Raw genomic sequence first — 18,351 nt, 5'->3', positions numbered from 1 at the left:
CGGTTATACGTTCAATTGGCCCTAAAATTTACACATTTCCAAAAGATAAAAGAAAACCCTCCTTACATTTTGTTATGTAATTTCTCCCGAGCAGAGACCTCCCACATGTGGCCGTAACTTGTTTTATGAGCACACAGCGAGGCGCAGAAGGGAAGGAGCGCCCTGCAGCTGCCAGGATTTTAGTTTCCTCATTGGCCCCTTTTGTAGGCTATAAAATTTTCGGGTTTTCGTTATTGGGGCCATGTGATGGAATTTTTTTTACGGGATGAGATGTTTTTTCCAGTGTTACCATTTTGGGGTTGTTATCCCCTATTGTTGAAAATTTAGGAACTTTTTTGAGGGCAGGAGTAGAAAAGCATCAATCAGTCCTGGATTTTTTACTTTTTTTTTTTTTGGTTCCCCGTTTAGCCTAATAATTATGTTATCTTTATTCTATGGGTCGATATGATTACGGGGATACCAGACTTCAATATTTTTTCTTACTTTTTGTGTTACTAAATTTGCCAAATAAAACCCTAATGTGGGTAAAAATCTATCATTTTTGCATTGCCGTCTTCCAAGTGGCATAACATTTTTACATTTTTGGCTACGGAGCTGGTTGATGCCTTTTTTTTTTTGCTGGACATTTTGTACTTTGCACCAGTAGCATTCTGGAGTACATATGTTTTTGTGATCACCCAGATCTGCCAAAGCAATGAAAGGCAACTCCTGAAACGAAGTGGGGGGCCAATCGTGGGGGAAAGACGCCCCAAAGGCAGGTTAAATGCAGCGGTCGGAACCCACTCTGATCACAGGAGTTACACTGGGATGTCGGCTATTAGTTCCAGCCGGAACCCCATGTCTCCCGATCCCGGTTCGGCTCAGATCTTGATATATCGGATGCAGAGCGCTAAGGGGTTAAGCAGTGTGTAAAAATTAGCTTCCCCTCTCTAATCACATGACAGCTGATAGATAAGGAGAAGCTGCTTAAAGTTCCCAGTGGTTCATTCCTGACAGCTATTGTAGTTGTCAGGGTTGGATTAAGACTACCATGGTCCCAGAAAAAACTTGAAAACTAGTTGAGACAAATTTATAACTTTTGTGTGACATTTTCAAAAGTCAAATATCCACTGCAGACATTAATATCTCATGTGCCACAGTTATCAAGCGCTCTAATTCATTATGATGAAGTGAAAAGAGCCCCGAAAACTGGATTAAGATTAGAGATGAGCGAGTATACTGCTCGGTCGAGTATTAGCATACTCGGACCGGCTCGTTACTCGGACGAGTATCTCGCCGGCTCGAGATCGAGCAGTAAATTAATAAAATAAATTGAATAAAAGTATTTTTATTGTAAAAAAAAAATATTACACATGTTTCCATATGTTTTACTTGTAAGAACACATTGAAATAACACTATTCTTCACTTTCCAGGCGCGTGTCTCCCGCTAGGTTTGGAGATGTTCGGAACATCTGGAATGTGAAGAATAGTGTTCTTTCAATGTGTTCTGCACTTAAATGGTCCTGTATTCACTGTTTTTAATGTTTTAATTCTATTCTTCACTTTGCAGCTGTGCACGCGTATCTCCGAACCTATCGGGAGACACGCGCGCACACCTGCAATGTGAAGAATAGAATTAAAACATTAAAAACAGTGAACACAGGAGCATTTAAGTGCAGAACACATTGAAAGAACACTATTCTTCACATTCCAGATGTTCTGAACATCTCCTAACTTAGCGGGAGACACGCGCGAACACCTGCAAAGTGAAGAATAGTGTTATTTCAATGTGTTCTTACAAGTAAAACATCTGCAAACATCTGGAATTTTTTTTTTTGCACTGTTCTTTTACTGTTCAGTTTTATTAAAAAAATGCTCGGGTCTCCCATTGACTGCAATGGGGCTCGTTATTCGAGACGAGCACTCGAGCATCTGGAAAAGTTTGTCTCGAATAACGAGCACCCGAGCATTTTAGTGCTCGCTCATCTCTAATTAAGATCCTAATGAAGTAAATATCTTATCTACTTTATTGACTCCTCACAACAATGACACCCAGGGGCATCGCTAGGACAAAAGATCTGGGGGTCCAGGAGGGAGGACAGAGGTGAGTATTAGTGTAGAATTTTTTTTTTTGTTTTTTTTATTCTACAGTGTGGGCATTACTGTGGACTGGCGGTATCACTGTATATAGAGGAGGCATTAGTGTATAGAGGGGGCTTTACTGTGAACTAGGGCATTGCTGTATAGATGGGGCATTTCTGTGGACTGGAGCATTAGTGTATAGAGGGAACATTACTGTATAGAGGGGGAATTACTATTACGGTATAGATGGGACTTTATTGTGGACTGAGGGCTTTACTGTATAGAGAGGGCATTGTATGGACTAGAGGCATTACTGTTGACTGGGGGCTTTGCTGTACAGGGGGAATTACTGTGGACTGGGGGCATTACTGCATAGAAGAGCTGTTACTATGGACTCGGAGCATTTCTGTATAGAAGGGGGAATTGCTGTGCACTGGGGGCATTGACAAATAAGAGGTGGTAATGTAATGTATGGGACCATATACTTGGGTGACAAAATGGAGACAGTGGGGCTTATTTACTAAGGCTTCCCCGGGTCGCACTTTTGTCGGGCAATCCGACTGATTTGGCTTCAGCGTGGGATTTAACTTTAAAATTGTGTTGCAAGACATGCACTTACATACACCGGAAAGAAGAAGATTAACTCCAGCGGACCTGAGCGAGGAAGCAACACATTCAGGAAATTGGGCGCACAATCTTAGTGAATCGCGGCACAGTGCATTGTTGTCGAACAATGCACTTTCGGGAGCTCCTCCGGACCGGCTAAGTAAATGTGCCCCAATGACCGAGATTTACTATGCAGTCTGCACCAGAATTCTGAAGTTTATTTTTGAAATGTTTGCGCTAGTATTGTGTCATGAATGCACTATGTACACCATGACACCGCATAAGATGTGTTTTTGGTAAACCACACAGGGACGACTTGTTTCTGAAAGAGGAGACCTGGTAATGGAGAAGATCGAGAACAGGTACAATGCATTCAGCGGATGGAAGAGTTGTGGCTTTCTCCTGTGTTTTCTGTAGCAGTAAATGCCGAGTACAGTTGTTTTTGGGACAAGAACATGTGAGGGAGGGTATGTAATGGAGTGGACTCTTCAAAAAATGTGGTGCATAAGAATTTGGGCCCATGCCCTGAAACTTTTACTACCCTATCAGTGCCCCTGTCACATTATAGAGCAGTGATGGCGAACCTTTTAGAGACTGAGTGCCCAAACTACAACAAAGACCCGCTTATTTATTGCAAAGTGCCAACACAGAAATTTAATTTGTGAGTTATACTCCCTTGTCTGTCACAGCTTTCATTGATACCGGCTCCCTGAGGCACCAATATAGCAGAAAATAGTCCCAGGTAGTCCTGTCACTTTAAAATAGCTCAGTGAACAGCAAGTCCTGGGCTGTCTGGGACTGCAGGAAGATACCGGGAGTCATCTCTGGTGATGGCGTGAGTGCCCACAGAAAGGGCTCTGAGTGCCACCTCTGGCACCAGTGCCATAGGTTCGCCATCACTGTTATAGAGCTACACAGCATGTGAATAAACTGAAGCCAGTCTCCTCTTACCAATGGGGGAATCAGTAAACATCTACCTGGGCCTCGTTCAAATGGATGTATCCTCGCCTGAGTCCAAACAACAAAAGGGGCAGGACTAGCACTCCTTTGGTAGATATAGTAAGGGTCAAAGACATACATGTAAGACCAATACTAAACTCACAAGAAAAAAAAGAAGTATGCTATAGGACCCAAAATGAAATATAAACAAATGTTATTGATACCATAATACACCACGACACAAAAAGACAATAAAAACATTTAAAAGTGTGAACAACACACAAAACCAATCCAGCAGGGAGACCTAGCATATGATCGTGCTGGTCATCCCTCACCTCACCTCTCCTTTGCGTGCACCCCGGTTGTTGTAGGTAGATACCCTCATTCATTTTTCATATAGTCTTTCATTGTATATTTTTTTGCAGAAATTTCTGTGGCATGGTTGTTGTTCATACAATTGCAGATTTTCATGGGGGTCCCCTTCCGGGATTCATTGCTTTGATTTCATTCATTGGTATAACCTTTCAGCATTTTATCATTATATCATCTTTTCCATCTTGTGCAGCTAGGGGAGTGTTATTCCAGTAGGGGGAGCTGGAGGCTTGTAGGGATGACCAGCACTATCATATGCTAGGTCTCCCTGCTGGATTGGTTTTGTGTGTTGTTCTCACTTTTAAATGTTTTTATTGTCTTTTTGTGTCGTGGTGTATTATGGTATCAATAAAATTTGTTTATATTTCATTTTGGGTCCTATAGCATACTTCTTTTTTTTCTTGTGAGTTTAGTATACTCACCTGAGCACACAGCCACAAGCTGGAGAGGAGGAGGGTGAGCCCTGTTTAGCCCTCCCCACTCCATAGCGGGCATGGCGTCCGGCCTTAAACAGTTAGGTATGGTGGCACATATAGACGTTTATAGGGACCAATATCTACATATATGTCCCCTCAACATCCATTTGAAAAGGGTCTTACTGGCAACATAGTGCAGCAAGTATTAAGTCAAGAACAAAAGAATAAGTCAAAGGATAAAAGAGTCAAAAATAGAAATTACACACATAACAAGCCTTACAATGAATACCCCAAAATGCTGATAGTCCCAAGCAATGTTGATTGTCCCTTAATTATTAAATATTTATGTGATTGTATCCTAGTTCCTCACTTCTTGGTGGTTCTTGCGCACAGCTATGAACCTCCTTCTCTTGATGTATTCTCCATTAGGTAGGTCAGTGTCCCAGATGTATTCAGGTGAAAGTATCTTGGTCGGTTTGTTGTACACTAGATACCTGTTGAGATGAGATTCCTCTTGCCACAAAGCTTCAATGTCCTTTTTCTTGTCCTCTACTATACCCTTGTGGCATGCCATGCTGAGTTTGGATATTTCATCCACTTTTCCGCCATAGAGAGCAGCCATGTAATAGAAGTCTCCCTGCCCATGTGGGACATAGGCTGCAGAAATTGGTCTACGTTCATAAGTAAATCCCTCTGGTTCGAAAAGAAAAAGTGCCGGATGGATTGTAGCCACCAGGTCTCCAAGTATTTCCACTCCTACATGATCATTGAATACCATATCCACATCAGCACACACCAGGTAGTCAATCTCTTTGGGCATACGCTCCTTGGTGAAGACTGTTAGGGTTTCCATTCTTCTCATGGACACATCCTGCCAGCGTTGGTCAGCAGCCACATGGTGAAGCTGTAAGATACGGCCTTCAGCCATTTTGGGTTTGACTACATCATTGACCTTGTCCGTGAACACATAGTAAGTAACTTTATGGCCAACCATAAAGTGACGTTCTGCTGATTCTAGGAATGGCAGGAGAAAACGAATATACCTGAAAAAGAACACATTTCCTTCATTACTACTATAACAGGCTGTATCTTTGGTCTGCCAAAAAATGTGTGCTTTTCATAGAAAAATTTCAGAAAAGGACATTTTTAAAGGGAACCTGTCACCAGGAATCTCAGGGTCACTAAGGACAGGTTGCAGAAGCCCATCACACCTGCAGTGCAACTATGTCTTTCTGCCTTCTCTAAGCATTGGCATTACAATGTAATTGTGTGTTTTAACTTACTCGGCTTCCTGACAAAATCCTCTGTGTGATCCCAGGGGTTGGGATTTGGTTTGTATGCATTTAAAAAAAAACAACAACACATGACGTGTCTGTGCTGCAGACTCCTCAGCTCTAAACCCCCACCTTTGTGCTCCTGTACAGCTCTTCCCCTCTCCAACCCCACTGATGTCAGCTCACCAGGCTTTGAGCTCTGTTCCTGTGTCATCATGGGTCCAATGCAGCGCATGATATTTCTACAAAGTGCATCATGACAACCCGGCAAGGTGAGCATATTTTGAAGGAAGAGCACACTTCATTTCAATGAAACTAACATTAAATGTAGCATAAATACACTCCATACATTTTTAATGTGGTAAATGATTATTCTAGCTGCAAATGTCTGTTTTTAATGGGATATCTACATAGATGAATATAGGCCCATTGCCAACGACAACCACTACAGTGGTTTAATGGTACATTGTGTTTGCTTGCTGTGTAAGAAGGCTAATGAATGTTTAAAAAAACCCTTTAAAACCTGTATTCAAATATGCTACCACCATTGAAAACTGTTTGGCTTATTAGAGAATGTATAAAACTGACCTTCCTTTGAGCTTGTTAAAAATCTTGAGCATCACATTTCTTTGTTCTATGAAACTCTCACAATTGCCATAAAAAAAAAAGAAGTGTGAAACTCGACAGTCTATTCTTCTTCTTAAAAATGAAGGCCATTCCATGCGACATATTGCAAAGAGACTGAAGATTTTCTTCAATGGTGTGTACTACTCCCTTTAGAAGAGAGCACAAACATTCTCTAACTAGAGTAGAAAGAGAAGTGGGAGGCCCCGCTGCACAACTAAGCAACAAGACAAGTACATAAGAGTCTCTAGTTTGTGAAACCGATGCCTCAGAGATCCTCAAATGGCAGCTTCATTAAATAGTATCCTCCAAATAACAGTGTCATCCTTAAAGGGAAGAGGTGACTCCAGAATGGTGGCCTTCAGGGCAGAGTGGCAAAGAAAAAGCCATATCTGAGTTTGAGGTGTTTGGATCACACAGAACATTTGTGAGATGCAGAACAACTGAAAAGATGCTGGAAGATGCCTGACACCTTCTGTCAAGCACGGTCTGGGGTTGCTGTGGTGCTGGTAAAGTGGAAGAATTGTAGAAGGTTTGATTAAGGAAGGCTCCATTTTACAACGCCATGCAATTATCCTGTGGACAGCGCTTGATTGGAACTAATTTCACCTTACAATAGGAAAATGACCCAAAGCGCCTCCATATTATGCATGGACTATGTAGGGTAGAAGCAGCAGCTGCTATTCTATCTGTTATGGAGTGACAGCCCAGTCACCACATCTCAACCCCATTGAGCTGTAGGAGCAGCTTGACCGTATGGTGAACAAAAATTGCCCTTCAAGCCAATCCAACTTGTGGAAGAAGCTTCTGGAAGCACGGGGGACATTTTTTTCCAGATTACCTCGGTAAATTAACAGCTAGAATACCAAAGGTCTACAATGCTGGAATTGCAGAAAAAGGTGCATTCTCTGATGAAAACAAAGTTTGAAGAAGAAATTATTGTTCAAATCAAAAAATTATTTTGCAATCTTGTCAATATCTGGACTATATTTTCTATTCATTTTGAATAAAAGTCTGCGTTTTCATGGAAAACTCAAAATTGTCTGAGTAAACCCAAACTTTTGAGTGGTAGTTTATTGCCCAAACAATAACCCAATTTCCTGTGCTTTTCCTACATGCGCTGCACTTTTTCTGTAAGAGCCATTTTCTTTTATAATGCGTTTTCATAAGTTTTACTGTTATGTGAATTAATTTCTTAAAGCCCAAGATTTATAGAAGTGCTACCACCCACTGTACTTCCCACTCTGTGTTGATTTATTATAGTGGAATCTGTGATTATAATTTATTGGCTCCTAGGTGGATTTGACCCCAAATGATGAACATTTGGAAACCATCTATACAACATTAGCCTAATAATAACATCCAGAAAACCACAGCAAACCCTATCATGAAATCCACAGCTACTATAAAATGAGGTCCTTCCAAAATACCGCCCCATGTCCCCAGGTAAAAAGAACTGATGGTTTTACCAGGAATCAGTACACCATGTAAAGGTCCTCAAGACTGTAAGAAGTAAAGATCAATAGTGAATATTTCAAGGCTCTACAAGGTTAGTTTAGCATGTATACATTAAAGCAGAACAACCTCTGATATACTGAACTGTTTATTCTTAAGAATTACAGTGGCTATTAAAATTAGAGTAATTTAAGAGAAATACTTTTATTTTGCCTTTTATCTGGTTTCAAGGTTCATGTTGGAATCAATGTAGAGAAATTCCTCGATCTATTCACTAGTTTACACATTACTTGACCTTCATCAGTTTTGTATGTCAACTTCCCCCATATGAAAGGCAAGAGTAACTACTGCTCAACCTCACTGGCTTTCAGGAATAAGGCCTATTTATGGAAGACTAAACAAAGTGTTATTATGGTGACCACATTGTCCGATGCTTAGGAGAGTTGAAATGCAATGGGGACCAGAAACCCAAAATGATGTAATAGAAATAATCTACAAAACAAGGAAATTTGTCCCTGCATCATCTCTTGTCCTTTAAGTGCGATGGAGGAGGCATAATTTTGCTCCAATTTGTCTGAACACTTGTGTATTCCTTTCCTAGACGCCTTGATTGATTTATACCTCACCCCTCTCCTATGAACTCTACTCAGCTTTACTAAGAGTTAACCCTCTGTGATGGACAGAAACTCTCCCCATTCTCATTGCGGCTCTGCCTTTATTTAGAGAACTGATCCAATCATATTCTGGACCAGGGCTCTGACATCTCATATAAAGTTTTGTGGACAGTTGCTCTTTGCATGTTATAGCCTTGTCCTGAGAAAGAACTAGGATTGTTTCTGTGCACTGTATTCTGATATCTTTTACCCATTGCTTGATATTCTGACTTTGGCTTGCCTTGTGATTTGTACTGCCTTGTATTGTCTTTGTCTCTATTTTTGAACTTAAAAGCTTGAAGGGAATGTCGACTAGTTGTCTCTTATGTCCTGTGGTAGGTAAAGCAATTAGGGACAGTTGAAAAGGAGGTTTAGTTTCAGGGCCCACTGTTTTTATCTGTATCACTAATTAGTTTCCTGAAGCGGTTTATATTGTAACATTACTTGTATGGTCTTGTTTTGCTAATTTGTGTGCACACAATATCCTAACTTGGTTGAAAGAAAATCATTTATTTAATTTTATGCGGTTAGTTATGCTAAAAACTTACTTTTTTACTCCAAATACAAAGAGTCCAATTCTTGTATCTTTGTGTTGAGCATCTAACATAGTAATATTATATGTTCCATTCCAGATGATAGGGGCAAGCCAGGGAGTGAGGACATTCAGAGCCCTTTTTCTATTGAAAAATAATGCAAAAATAAATAACATTCAAAAATTACTTTGCGTAAACATAGGACACATTAGAGACTTCATAACTAAATTTAATTAAATTCACTCTTTGTATCAATGCAGCCATTTTCAAGTTTCTCTAGAGATGCTCAAGTCCGGGCTCTGTCTAGGCGAATCAGGAATGGTCACAGAGATGTTCTGAAGCCTCTGTTGTGTTATTTTACCTGTGTGCTTAGGGTCATTGTCTTGTTGGAAGGGGAACCTTCCACCCAGTCTGAGGTCCAGAGCACTCTGGAAGAGGTTTTCATCCAGGATGTCTCTGTACTTGACCGCATTCAGCTTCCCTTCAATTACAACCAGTGGTCCTGTCCCTGACACCACCATGTGTCACTGTTGGGATTGCATTTGGCAGGTGATGAGCAGCGCCTGGTTTTCTCCACACATACCACTTAGAATTATCCCCAGAAAGTTTAATTCATTTCTTATTTCTCTGGGAGTCCTTTATGTGGAGAGGCTTCCGTCAGCAGACTCTGCCATAAAGCCTGACTGGTGGAGGCTTCAGTGATAGGTTACTCCCATCTCCCTACTGTATCTCTGGAGCTCAACATCAATAAGCTTGGGGTTCTTCTTTACCTCACTCATTGTGGCTCTTCTCCCATAAGAGCTCTAGTAAAGATTGGTGGTGAATGGTGATTGGTGGGCTAGAGAAAAAAAAATCTACTGTTCCAGAATTTCTGGAGAAAATCTTATTATAGTACATGCAGTCCCTGGCTTATGTATAAAATAGGTTCTTGTTGAATTTGTATATTTTGTGTAACTGAGCCCCAACATTTTTCTTGTCCTTGTGACAATTGGATTTTAAAACTTTTGGGTTGTCATTGGAGCAAGGATTAAAAATTCAGTTTCATTGCAGATAACATTTGATAATAGTTTTGACCTCCCAGTGAATCTCTTTGGGCGAGGCTACTGTCATTTACTTTATCCCTGGGCTGCAATGATCTGTAGGCCTGTAGCAACTTCACTGTCCTTCATGTCTCTTACGCCTTCAGATCATTACAAACTACAGTACAGTAAGTAAGTTTACCATCACCCAGAGAGCTTCACCAGAGGTCCTAGGACCACAGGATAAGTCCGAACTTGCTGATTGGTGGAAGTCTCAGTGATGGGACCCAAGTCCAATGTACCCTCCATCGCACCCCTCATAGCACACACTGAGATGGCCGGAGCAGATGGTTGCGCATGTGAGGCCTGCCTCGTTCATCTCTATAAAACAGTTGGAGTTTGGCAAGTAAACCACATGCATGCGCGACTGGCTGCTCCAGTCATCTTGGCTGACTAGGGGTGCATTGTGGGTTCATTGGACCCCGTACTTGCTGATCGGTGGGGTCTCAGTATTAGGAGCCCTATGGATCACAAGTGTTGATCCTGTGGATAGGGCCTAACTTGCTTCATGGAAAAACGCCTTTAAGTACCTACTGTTACCATTTTATGCAATTGAAATAATATACTGTATTATCTAATGGGAGTCACAAACAATGATCAATTTTGTTACCTGTTTCTTGCTGGTATTGTTTGGAGATTCTCATCTCTAGACTGTAGGGCATTTGCAGCACTGTAAGAAGTAAGGCAACAAAGCTCAAAGGAGTAGAAAGTCTGCCATATTTATATTAAAACAAAATATCTCTAGCACCCGCGATTGGAGTTTCCTCCAATTGGGGGCATTAACCTCTTGCAAGGATCCCTTCACAAAAATGTTCTAAAAAGGGATTTAAAAAGTTATGTACGCCAAAATGGTACCACTGAAAAGGACAACTGAACACATAAAAATTAAGCCCTAAACCAGCTCTGTCAACCAAAAAATATTAAAGTTATGTCCCCGAAAAAATGGCGATACGAAAATAAATGAGATTTTCTTTGTAATAGTTTTTCTTCAGTAAAATTGTAAAAATATATTAAAAAACTTTATAAATGAGCTATCACTGTAATCGTAGTGATCTATAGAACAACGATGATATGTCATTTTTATGGTACGACCCCCCAAAAAAATACAAGAAGAAAGGAAACCAAAATTTACGATATTTTTTCCTACATACATTTAAAAGTTATGACATCAATAAGCTAATGACCCCTAAAATGAAGTATTTGTAAAGTGCATCTAATGTCGCAGAAAATAAGCCCTTATATGTCCAAATTGTCAAAAAATAATAAAGATTGTATAGCCAATAAAAAGTGACAATGCATAATCTGCTCTGAATGGCGCAGCTTCCCTTCGATGCCCTGGCGTGTGCCCATACAGCAGGTTACCACCACCTATGGGGGATTGTTATATGCCGGAGGGATTGGGTATCAAACTTTGTGGAGCGTTTTGGTATATCATCCACTGAGAATGTGTAAATTTTTTTAAAAAACATATTCATTTAGCCAAATAAATGTAAATTTCAAAATTGCATCCGATTTTTGTTAACAAAGGGTTAACAAAGTTCATGAAAGTTGTTTTACATACGTTAAGTGTGTAGTTTCTATAATGGGGTAATTTATGGGGTTTTACTTTTATTTAAGCCTCTTAAAGTGACTTGAAATCTGAGCAGGTCCTGCAAAAGCAGGATTTTGTATTTTTTATGAAAATGTGAGAAATCGTACCTAAAGTTCCAAGCCCCATTTCATCCTACAAAAATGAGAGGATGCATAAAAAAACATGGAGACATAAAGCAGACATTCGGTGAATGGTAATTATCAAGTGTTTTTGCAGTTATGACTATGTATGGAGAAAGTAGAACCTTTTTCAATTGAAAAAAAATCGAGACTTTTTCAAAATTGTCACCAAATAACCATTTTTTTCATAAATAAACGCAAAATAAACAAATTTTTTCAAGTAACATTAAGTACTGTCACGAGAAAACAATTTCAAAATCACTTGTTAAAGTTTCCAAAGTTACAACCAATTATAGTGACACAGGGCAGATTTGAAAAAAATAGGCTGTGTCAGGATGGGGAAAAGTGGCTTCGGCGTAAAGGGGTTAAATCCCATCAAAAAGCTGCCAAATTATGTATATCCCAGGGGAAAATACGAGTGACACAACATGCCTACTGTGAAAATGTCATAGCCAAGGCATAAGCATTAAACTACAAGGTTGGTAATGGGTCAAGAAAAGGGATTTATGTTCTTAAAGAGGTTCTGTTACCAGCTTAAACAACCTATAGATTGGGTTCATATACATTGTTTCATTGATTCTGGTGTAGTTGGAATTATTTACTTAAAAATAATTAGATTTTAAGCAATAAGTGTCAATATTTTCATCTCTCTACTGTCAGATGGGGTGGCAGGGGGTGTGTTCCAGTCCAGGACCACCCATTGGATAGTAGAGAGTCAGTACCTTTTTTAGTAGTTTCAGTTCAGTACCTTTTTGGGCTTCCTACTATTAGATATAGGTTGTCCTGTAGATCTGACTGTAAAGATCCAGAACTAATCCAGAACAAAAAATGGAGAAGAATTCACCTATTCAAGAATCAATGGAGTGTCACCTAAGCATGGGAAGAGTTGAGGTTGATGAAGGTAGTGAGACATCCACTTTCATGCATGCTCTGTTGCAGGTTTGAGTAAACTCACCCACAACCCCTGTCACCTACATAAAAAGCCTTGCAAACCCTATTGGTTAGGAACTTCTGGTCAAAAATCCCTACATTGACAGAGTGCACAGGAAAGATGACAAGACACTGAGGGACAAACACAGATAAAAGACAGTCAAGCAAATTCAGACAGAACCGGGGCAAACCCAAGATGGCGGCAAATCATAGAATCGAATAGCAAAAAATTGGTCAAAATAACAGAGATCAGGTACAAGGTATAATAATGCAATTTGTGTCAGGAGACTAGTAAAACCAGCAAGATGTAATGGCTCTGGGCAGATATATAAAGGTGTTTCTGGATGCCACCCCCAACTGCTGACCTGGTCAACAGTCCTTCATTCAATTCACCGGCGAAACACTACTGAGCTCTAAGTTAAAGCCCTCGGCAATTGTCTATCAATGTTTCCAGCAAACAGCCCTTGGTGTGGGTTAACCTCAGAACACTGCAGAAAGCATTAGTAGGTTCTGACAGGAATATTCAGATAAGCGATGAGGTAAGCCAACACCTGGGAGCGGAATACAAGTGGTACCCGGTTTTCATCAGAGCCCACCGCAAAGCCGATTGGTCTAGCTCGACGGGATAACACCAAGTCGCTCCACAGACACGACTTTGCTCACGGTGATGGCCCAAGCGAAGTACAGAGTCGTAGAGCAGAAATGTAGTTGGGAACAGAAAGGAGGTCAGGACAGGCAGCACTGGATCACAGTGGGTAGGAAAGCAGAAGGTCACCCTGGAATCACAATTACGCTGGATAAACCACAGGGAAGCTTTCTCTTAGGCATAGAATGCAAATTATACCCTAACATACTACCGTCATACAGTATACAGTATTATAACACTATTAAAATCTAATTTTAAAAGAGATTATTTTAAAACTGTTTATAGGATCCAAATGAATAAAAAAAATATTTAAAAAAACCCATCAAACAATTTGCTTTGTTTTTCCCATTTTAATCCAGCACTACAGCACTTGCAAGGTTCCTGGTCTCTGTTAGAAAGTGGTGGCACTTGATTGGAGGATGCAATCTGCTGATGTTCCATACTCACTGACTTTTGATTGACCTTCTTTGTTTTAACTGGGTTTTCCCACGAAGCAAGATAGGCCCATCTACAGGAAAGGGCCTAACTTGCTGATCGGTGGGGATCTCAGTGATGGGAACGCCACCGATCCGTAGATCCGTAGAATCATCCGGATCAATGAGTAAGTGTCCCTGGTTTATCATGATGGATCATTTTGATTTGGATTTCTAAATATTGGATTTTTAAATAGGTTTTAAGCTTTTTGGGAAAAGATGTTCCCATTGGACTGGAAGTGATGACAAGACAACAGTTTCAGACAACTTTAGCACTTCACTATACAGTGCTAAAGAGTACCTAGAAAATCAGGTGTAACTTAAAATGCACCGAATAGCTCCAAAATTTTACTGAAAAAAGTCGGCCACACATGAGAGCAAAATAAAATAATGGGGCAATTTATTATTCAAGTTTCTTAAATGTTCTCTGGATAACAAAAGAACACATTCTCTAATTCACTGTTTTTAACAAAAATACAGCAATCCACAGATATAAGTCCAGCGGTCACAGTCTCAGGGGAATAGTCAGTGGACTCCCAGGACCACCGCGGGGGATAACAATACTAGCCGCAACCTGGGAGCGGAGTCTAAGTGAACTCCTGGTCTTCGCCAGAGCCCGCCGCAAAGAGGGACGGTCTGGCTGCGGCGGGGAGTCACAAGGTCGCTCCGCAGGTGCGACTAGCAGCCAAGGTAGGGACACGAAGGCTGGACCACGGATGGCTGGCAGGACCGCCACAGGATACCAGGACCGACATAGGATACCAGGACCGCCACAGGACACCAGGATTGCCGCAGGACACCAAGACCGCCGTGGAACACGGGAACGCCATGGAACACCACGGAACACGGGAATCACAGAACACGGGAATCGGGAACACGGAGGGCTTTCTCTTTTAGTAACAGGACATGAAGATCCGGCAGGGGATGCTGGGAGTCGCCAGGCTATATAGCAGAGCCTTGATGCCAGCACCAATAAGGAGGACGCTGGCCCTTTAAATTCCTGGAGAGTCTCTCGCGCACGTGCCAGGACAGCAAGCCAGGACCGGGCAGCGCAAAGGTGCACCAGCGATCCGAGACATGGATCGCTGGGTCACCCGTGACACCAGCCTCTCTCTATCAGTCCTGGTGTATAAAATTTTGGTTTCCCCTAGACACCACTCTGTAACTTCTCACTTAGGGTCGGGACCAACATCTTGGATTTCTGTTCGACGACGCGCAGCTGAGATTTTTGTACCTTTGCCCCCTGCACTCTACCCTGCCCCCTGCAGTCCAGGACGGAGCTCACTGACACTCACTCACTTCCTGCAAGCAAACAACACAAGCTGCAAGTTACAGGAAGATAAGTTATCAGGGGGAGGCAGGCACAGGACATCTCATTGTGTGAGAGCACATATGTAGCAGGGCTGACAGTGTGTAATAAGCTTCTCATCATCTCTGATCTGTCTCATCTCTCTTTCTATGTGTCGGATATTAGTACAATGTTCGGTGTATGAAAGTGTATATAAACCCTGTACCCTGATAATCTAACTACAATGTCTGCTCACAGAACTAGATGGATCATAATGTGTCCCCACCCACACTTTGGAATATTACACTGACAATCACTGAGTGATAGGAGCTAAAACAGCAATAAAACTGAGTAAAGTTGTAAAGTAAGCGGTTACAATGATCTTTATTGTGTAAACATTACAAGGGCATTGAGATTTAAAAACTGATCCATTTGCACATGTCAATCACTCAGAGCTCAGCATTTATTTTTTAAACTGCGGTGGGAAGATGGAAGCTGAGCTCTCATTGGTTGCATTGATCAAGTAGAACAGTTTTGCTCTTAGACACTTCTGGTAAATCTCCCCCATAGTCTATTAAATTGGATTGTAACTTACTTCTTTTTTCCGTCGTCTAGCGTCTTGCAGTGCTCCTGCTCTTTATAGTTCTCGTCCAGTTTTGGTTTTATTTGTCTATACAGAATCAATCGATCTGTGTATTGCATGCTGTCAATGAGAGACATCAAAAAAATATTATTATTATTTTTTTAGTAGTAATGTAGAAAAATATTCCAAATACCCCCCTTCCCTCTATATTCACTTAACTTAGCCAGGAAATGTAAATAACATTTTCTCAACCAAAAATTCTATTTGAAACAATCAACAAGAGGCAAGATTTCATTTTATAATGGGGATATTTATTGCACGTATTATAGCCCCCACCATCCCCCCGCTGCATTTTCGCAGCCCGATACATCAAGAGGCTTCAGCCACTTGATGCATCGGCCAGGGTGCTGCACAGCGTTTATTCTACGCCAGGCCGGCAACTTATCACATGTGAAAAGTCGCTGTCAGCAGCAAGTGTGCAGGCACGGGGAAAGTAATGCCCCGGGCTGGCCCACTCTCAACCGGCCGTGCCCCCCATCCTTCACGCCCCACTGGCATGAAGGTTGCAGAGAGGGCAAAATAATCGCAAGTTCTAGCAATAAGCTAGAGGCCCTGATAAATATGCCCCATTATGTTTTTAGAACTGAATAGCGGAACTTACATGTATTTAGATTATCCAGAGTTTTTTATACATTTCCAATCCAGTTTATTATTACCGTATATACTCTAGTATAAGCCGACCCGAGTAGCAAAAGACTATATACTGGAGTATGTGACATCAAATAGTATAATAAGTGACAGCCAGCATGGGTTTACTAAGAATAGAAGTTGTCAAACTAACCGTATCTGCTTCTATGAAGAGGTGAGCAGGTGCCTGGATGGAGGAGCAGCTGTGGATATTTTGGTCTTGGACTTTGCAAAGGCATTTGACACTGTCCCTCATAGACGCCTGATGGGTAAAATTAGGGCTATTGGTTTGGCAGAAATCATTTGCAATTGGATTGCAAACTGGCTAAAGGATCGTATCCAGAGAGTTGTGGTCAATGATTCCTACTCGGAATGGTCACCAGTTATGAGTGGTGTACCCCAGGGTTCTGTACTAGGCCCACTACTATTTAATATATTTATTAATGATATAGAGGTAGGAATTAATAGCACTGTGTCTATTTTTGCAGATGACACCAAACTGTGTAATGTAATACAGTCTATGGAGGATGTTCATAGGCTCCAGGGTGACTTGGACAAACTGAATGTTTGGTCATCCACTTGGCAAATGAGGTTTAATGTGGATAAATGTAAGGTTATGCACCTGGGGGCCAATAATCCAAAGGCAAAATATGTGCTTGGGGGAGTAAATCTGGGAGAGTCCCTTGTTGAGAAGGACCTGGGGGTACTAGTAGATCAAAAATTGAGTAACAGCATGCAATGTCAAGCAGCTGCCTCTAAAGCCAGTAGGATCTTGTCATGTATCAAAAGTGGTATGGACTCTCGTGATAGGGATGTAATATTACCACTATACAAGGCATTGGTTCGGCCTCACCTGGAACATGCTGTCCAGTTCTGGGCACCGGTCCATAAAAAGGATGCCCTGGAGCTGGAGAGGGTTCAACGTAGAGCCACAAAAATGATAAGGGGTATGGAGAGTCTTAGTTATGAGGAAAGATTAAAACAACTAGATTTATTTAGTCTGGAAAAGAGACGACTACGAGGGGACATGATTAATTTATATAAATATATGAATGGTCCATACAATAAATATGGTGGTAAATTGTTTCAGATGAAATAAAATCAAAAGACGAGGGGGCACTGTCTCCGTCTGGAGAAATCAAGGTTTAATCACCGGGGACGACAGGGCTTTTTTACTATGAGAACGGTCAATCTGTGGAATAGCATGCCTCAGGAGCTGATCACAGCAGGGACAGCAGAGAGCTTCAAGAAGGGTCTAGATGCCTTTTTAAACCTAAATAACATTGATGGTTATGTTATATAGAATTGTTTCCCCTAAATCCTCATCCAATCCCTTCCCTTCCTTGGTTGAACTTGTTGGACAAGTGTCTTTTTTCAACCGTATAAACTATGAAACTATGAGTATAAGCCGAGACCCCTAATTTTACCACCAAAAGCTGGAAAAAACTATTGACTCGAGTATAAGCCGAGGGGGGGAAATGCATTGGTCAACCCCCCCCCCCAATATATAGCCAGCAAGCCCCCTGGATTATATAGTCAGCCAGCTCCCAGTAGTATACAGCCTGCCAGCCTCTAGTAGTATACAGCCACCAGCCCCCTGTAGTATACAGCCTGCCTGCCTCCAGTAGTATACAGCCTGCCTGCCCCCAGTAGTATACAGCCAGCCAGCCCCCAGTAGCATACAGCCAGCCCCTAGTATTATACAGCCTGCCAGTCCCCAGTAGTATACAGCCTGCTAGCCCCCAGTAGTATACATCCTGCCTGTCCCCAGTAGTATACAGCCTGCCTGCCCCCAGTAGTATACAGCCTGCCCCCACAGCACTTAAAAAAATAAACTTATATAATCACCCTCTGATGTCAGCGCGGCTCCCCGATGTCAGTGTGTTCCGTCTTTTTTCTTCTCTGCGGCTCCTCTTCTTTCTTCTTGCTTCTCTCATGGACGTGGCCATGTTTTCTTCTAGCAGGCGCATACTATGACGCGGCCGCTGCTGACATCATAGTAGGAAGAAAACATGCCCGCG

General features: G+C 41.6%; 1 protein-coding gene across 4 annotated transcripts in view; it reads right to left on the bottom strand.

Annotated features, from left to right (window-relative positions):
- Positions 1 to 18,351, bottom strand: part of LOC140103546 (histo-blood group ABO system transferase 2-like) — a 137,228-nt gene that overhangs the window by 93,022 nt on the left and 25,855 nt on the right. For 2 of the 4 annotated variants that reach the window (XM_072126644.1, XM_072126643.1), the window contains 3 exons: positions 15,656 to 15,763; positions 10,624 to 10,683; positions 8,950 to 9,078 (listed from right to left, as the gene is read on the bottom strand). In XM_072126644.1, the coding sequence (XP_071982745.1) occupies positions 8,950 to 9,078; positions 10,624 to 10,683; positions 15,656 to 15,763 (297 nt within the window). The remainder of the gene's footprint in view (positions 1 to 8,949; positions 9,079 to 10,623; positions 10,684 to 15,655; positions 15,764 to 18,351) is intronic. The other 2 variants (XM_072126645.1, XM_072126646.1) reach the window with 2 other exon arrangements.

The sequence above is a fragment of the Engystomops pustulosus genome, chromosome 10 (genome assembly GCF_040894005.1).
Source record: "Engystomops pustulosus chromosome 10, aEngPut4.maternal, whole genome shotgun sequence".
NCBI classification, from domain to species: Eukaryota; Metazoa; Chordata; class Amphibia; order Anura; family Leptodactylidae; genus Engystomops; species Engystomops pustulosus.
Note: the sequence above shows the minus strand (reverse complement) of the source record. Positions and strands in the feature narration are given on the sequence as shown.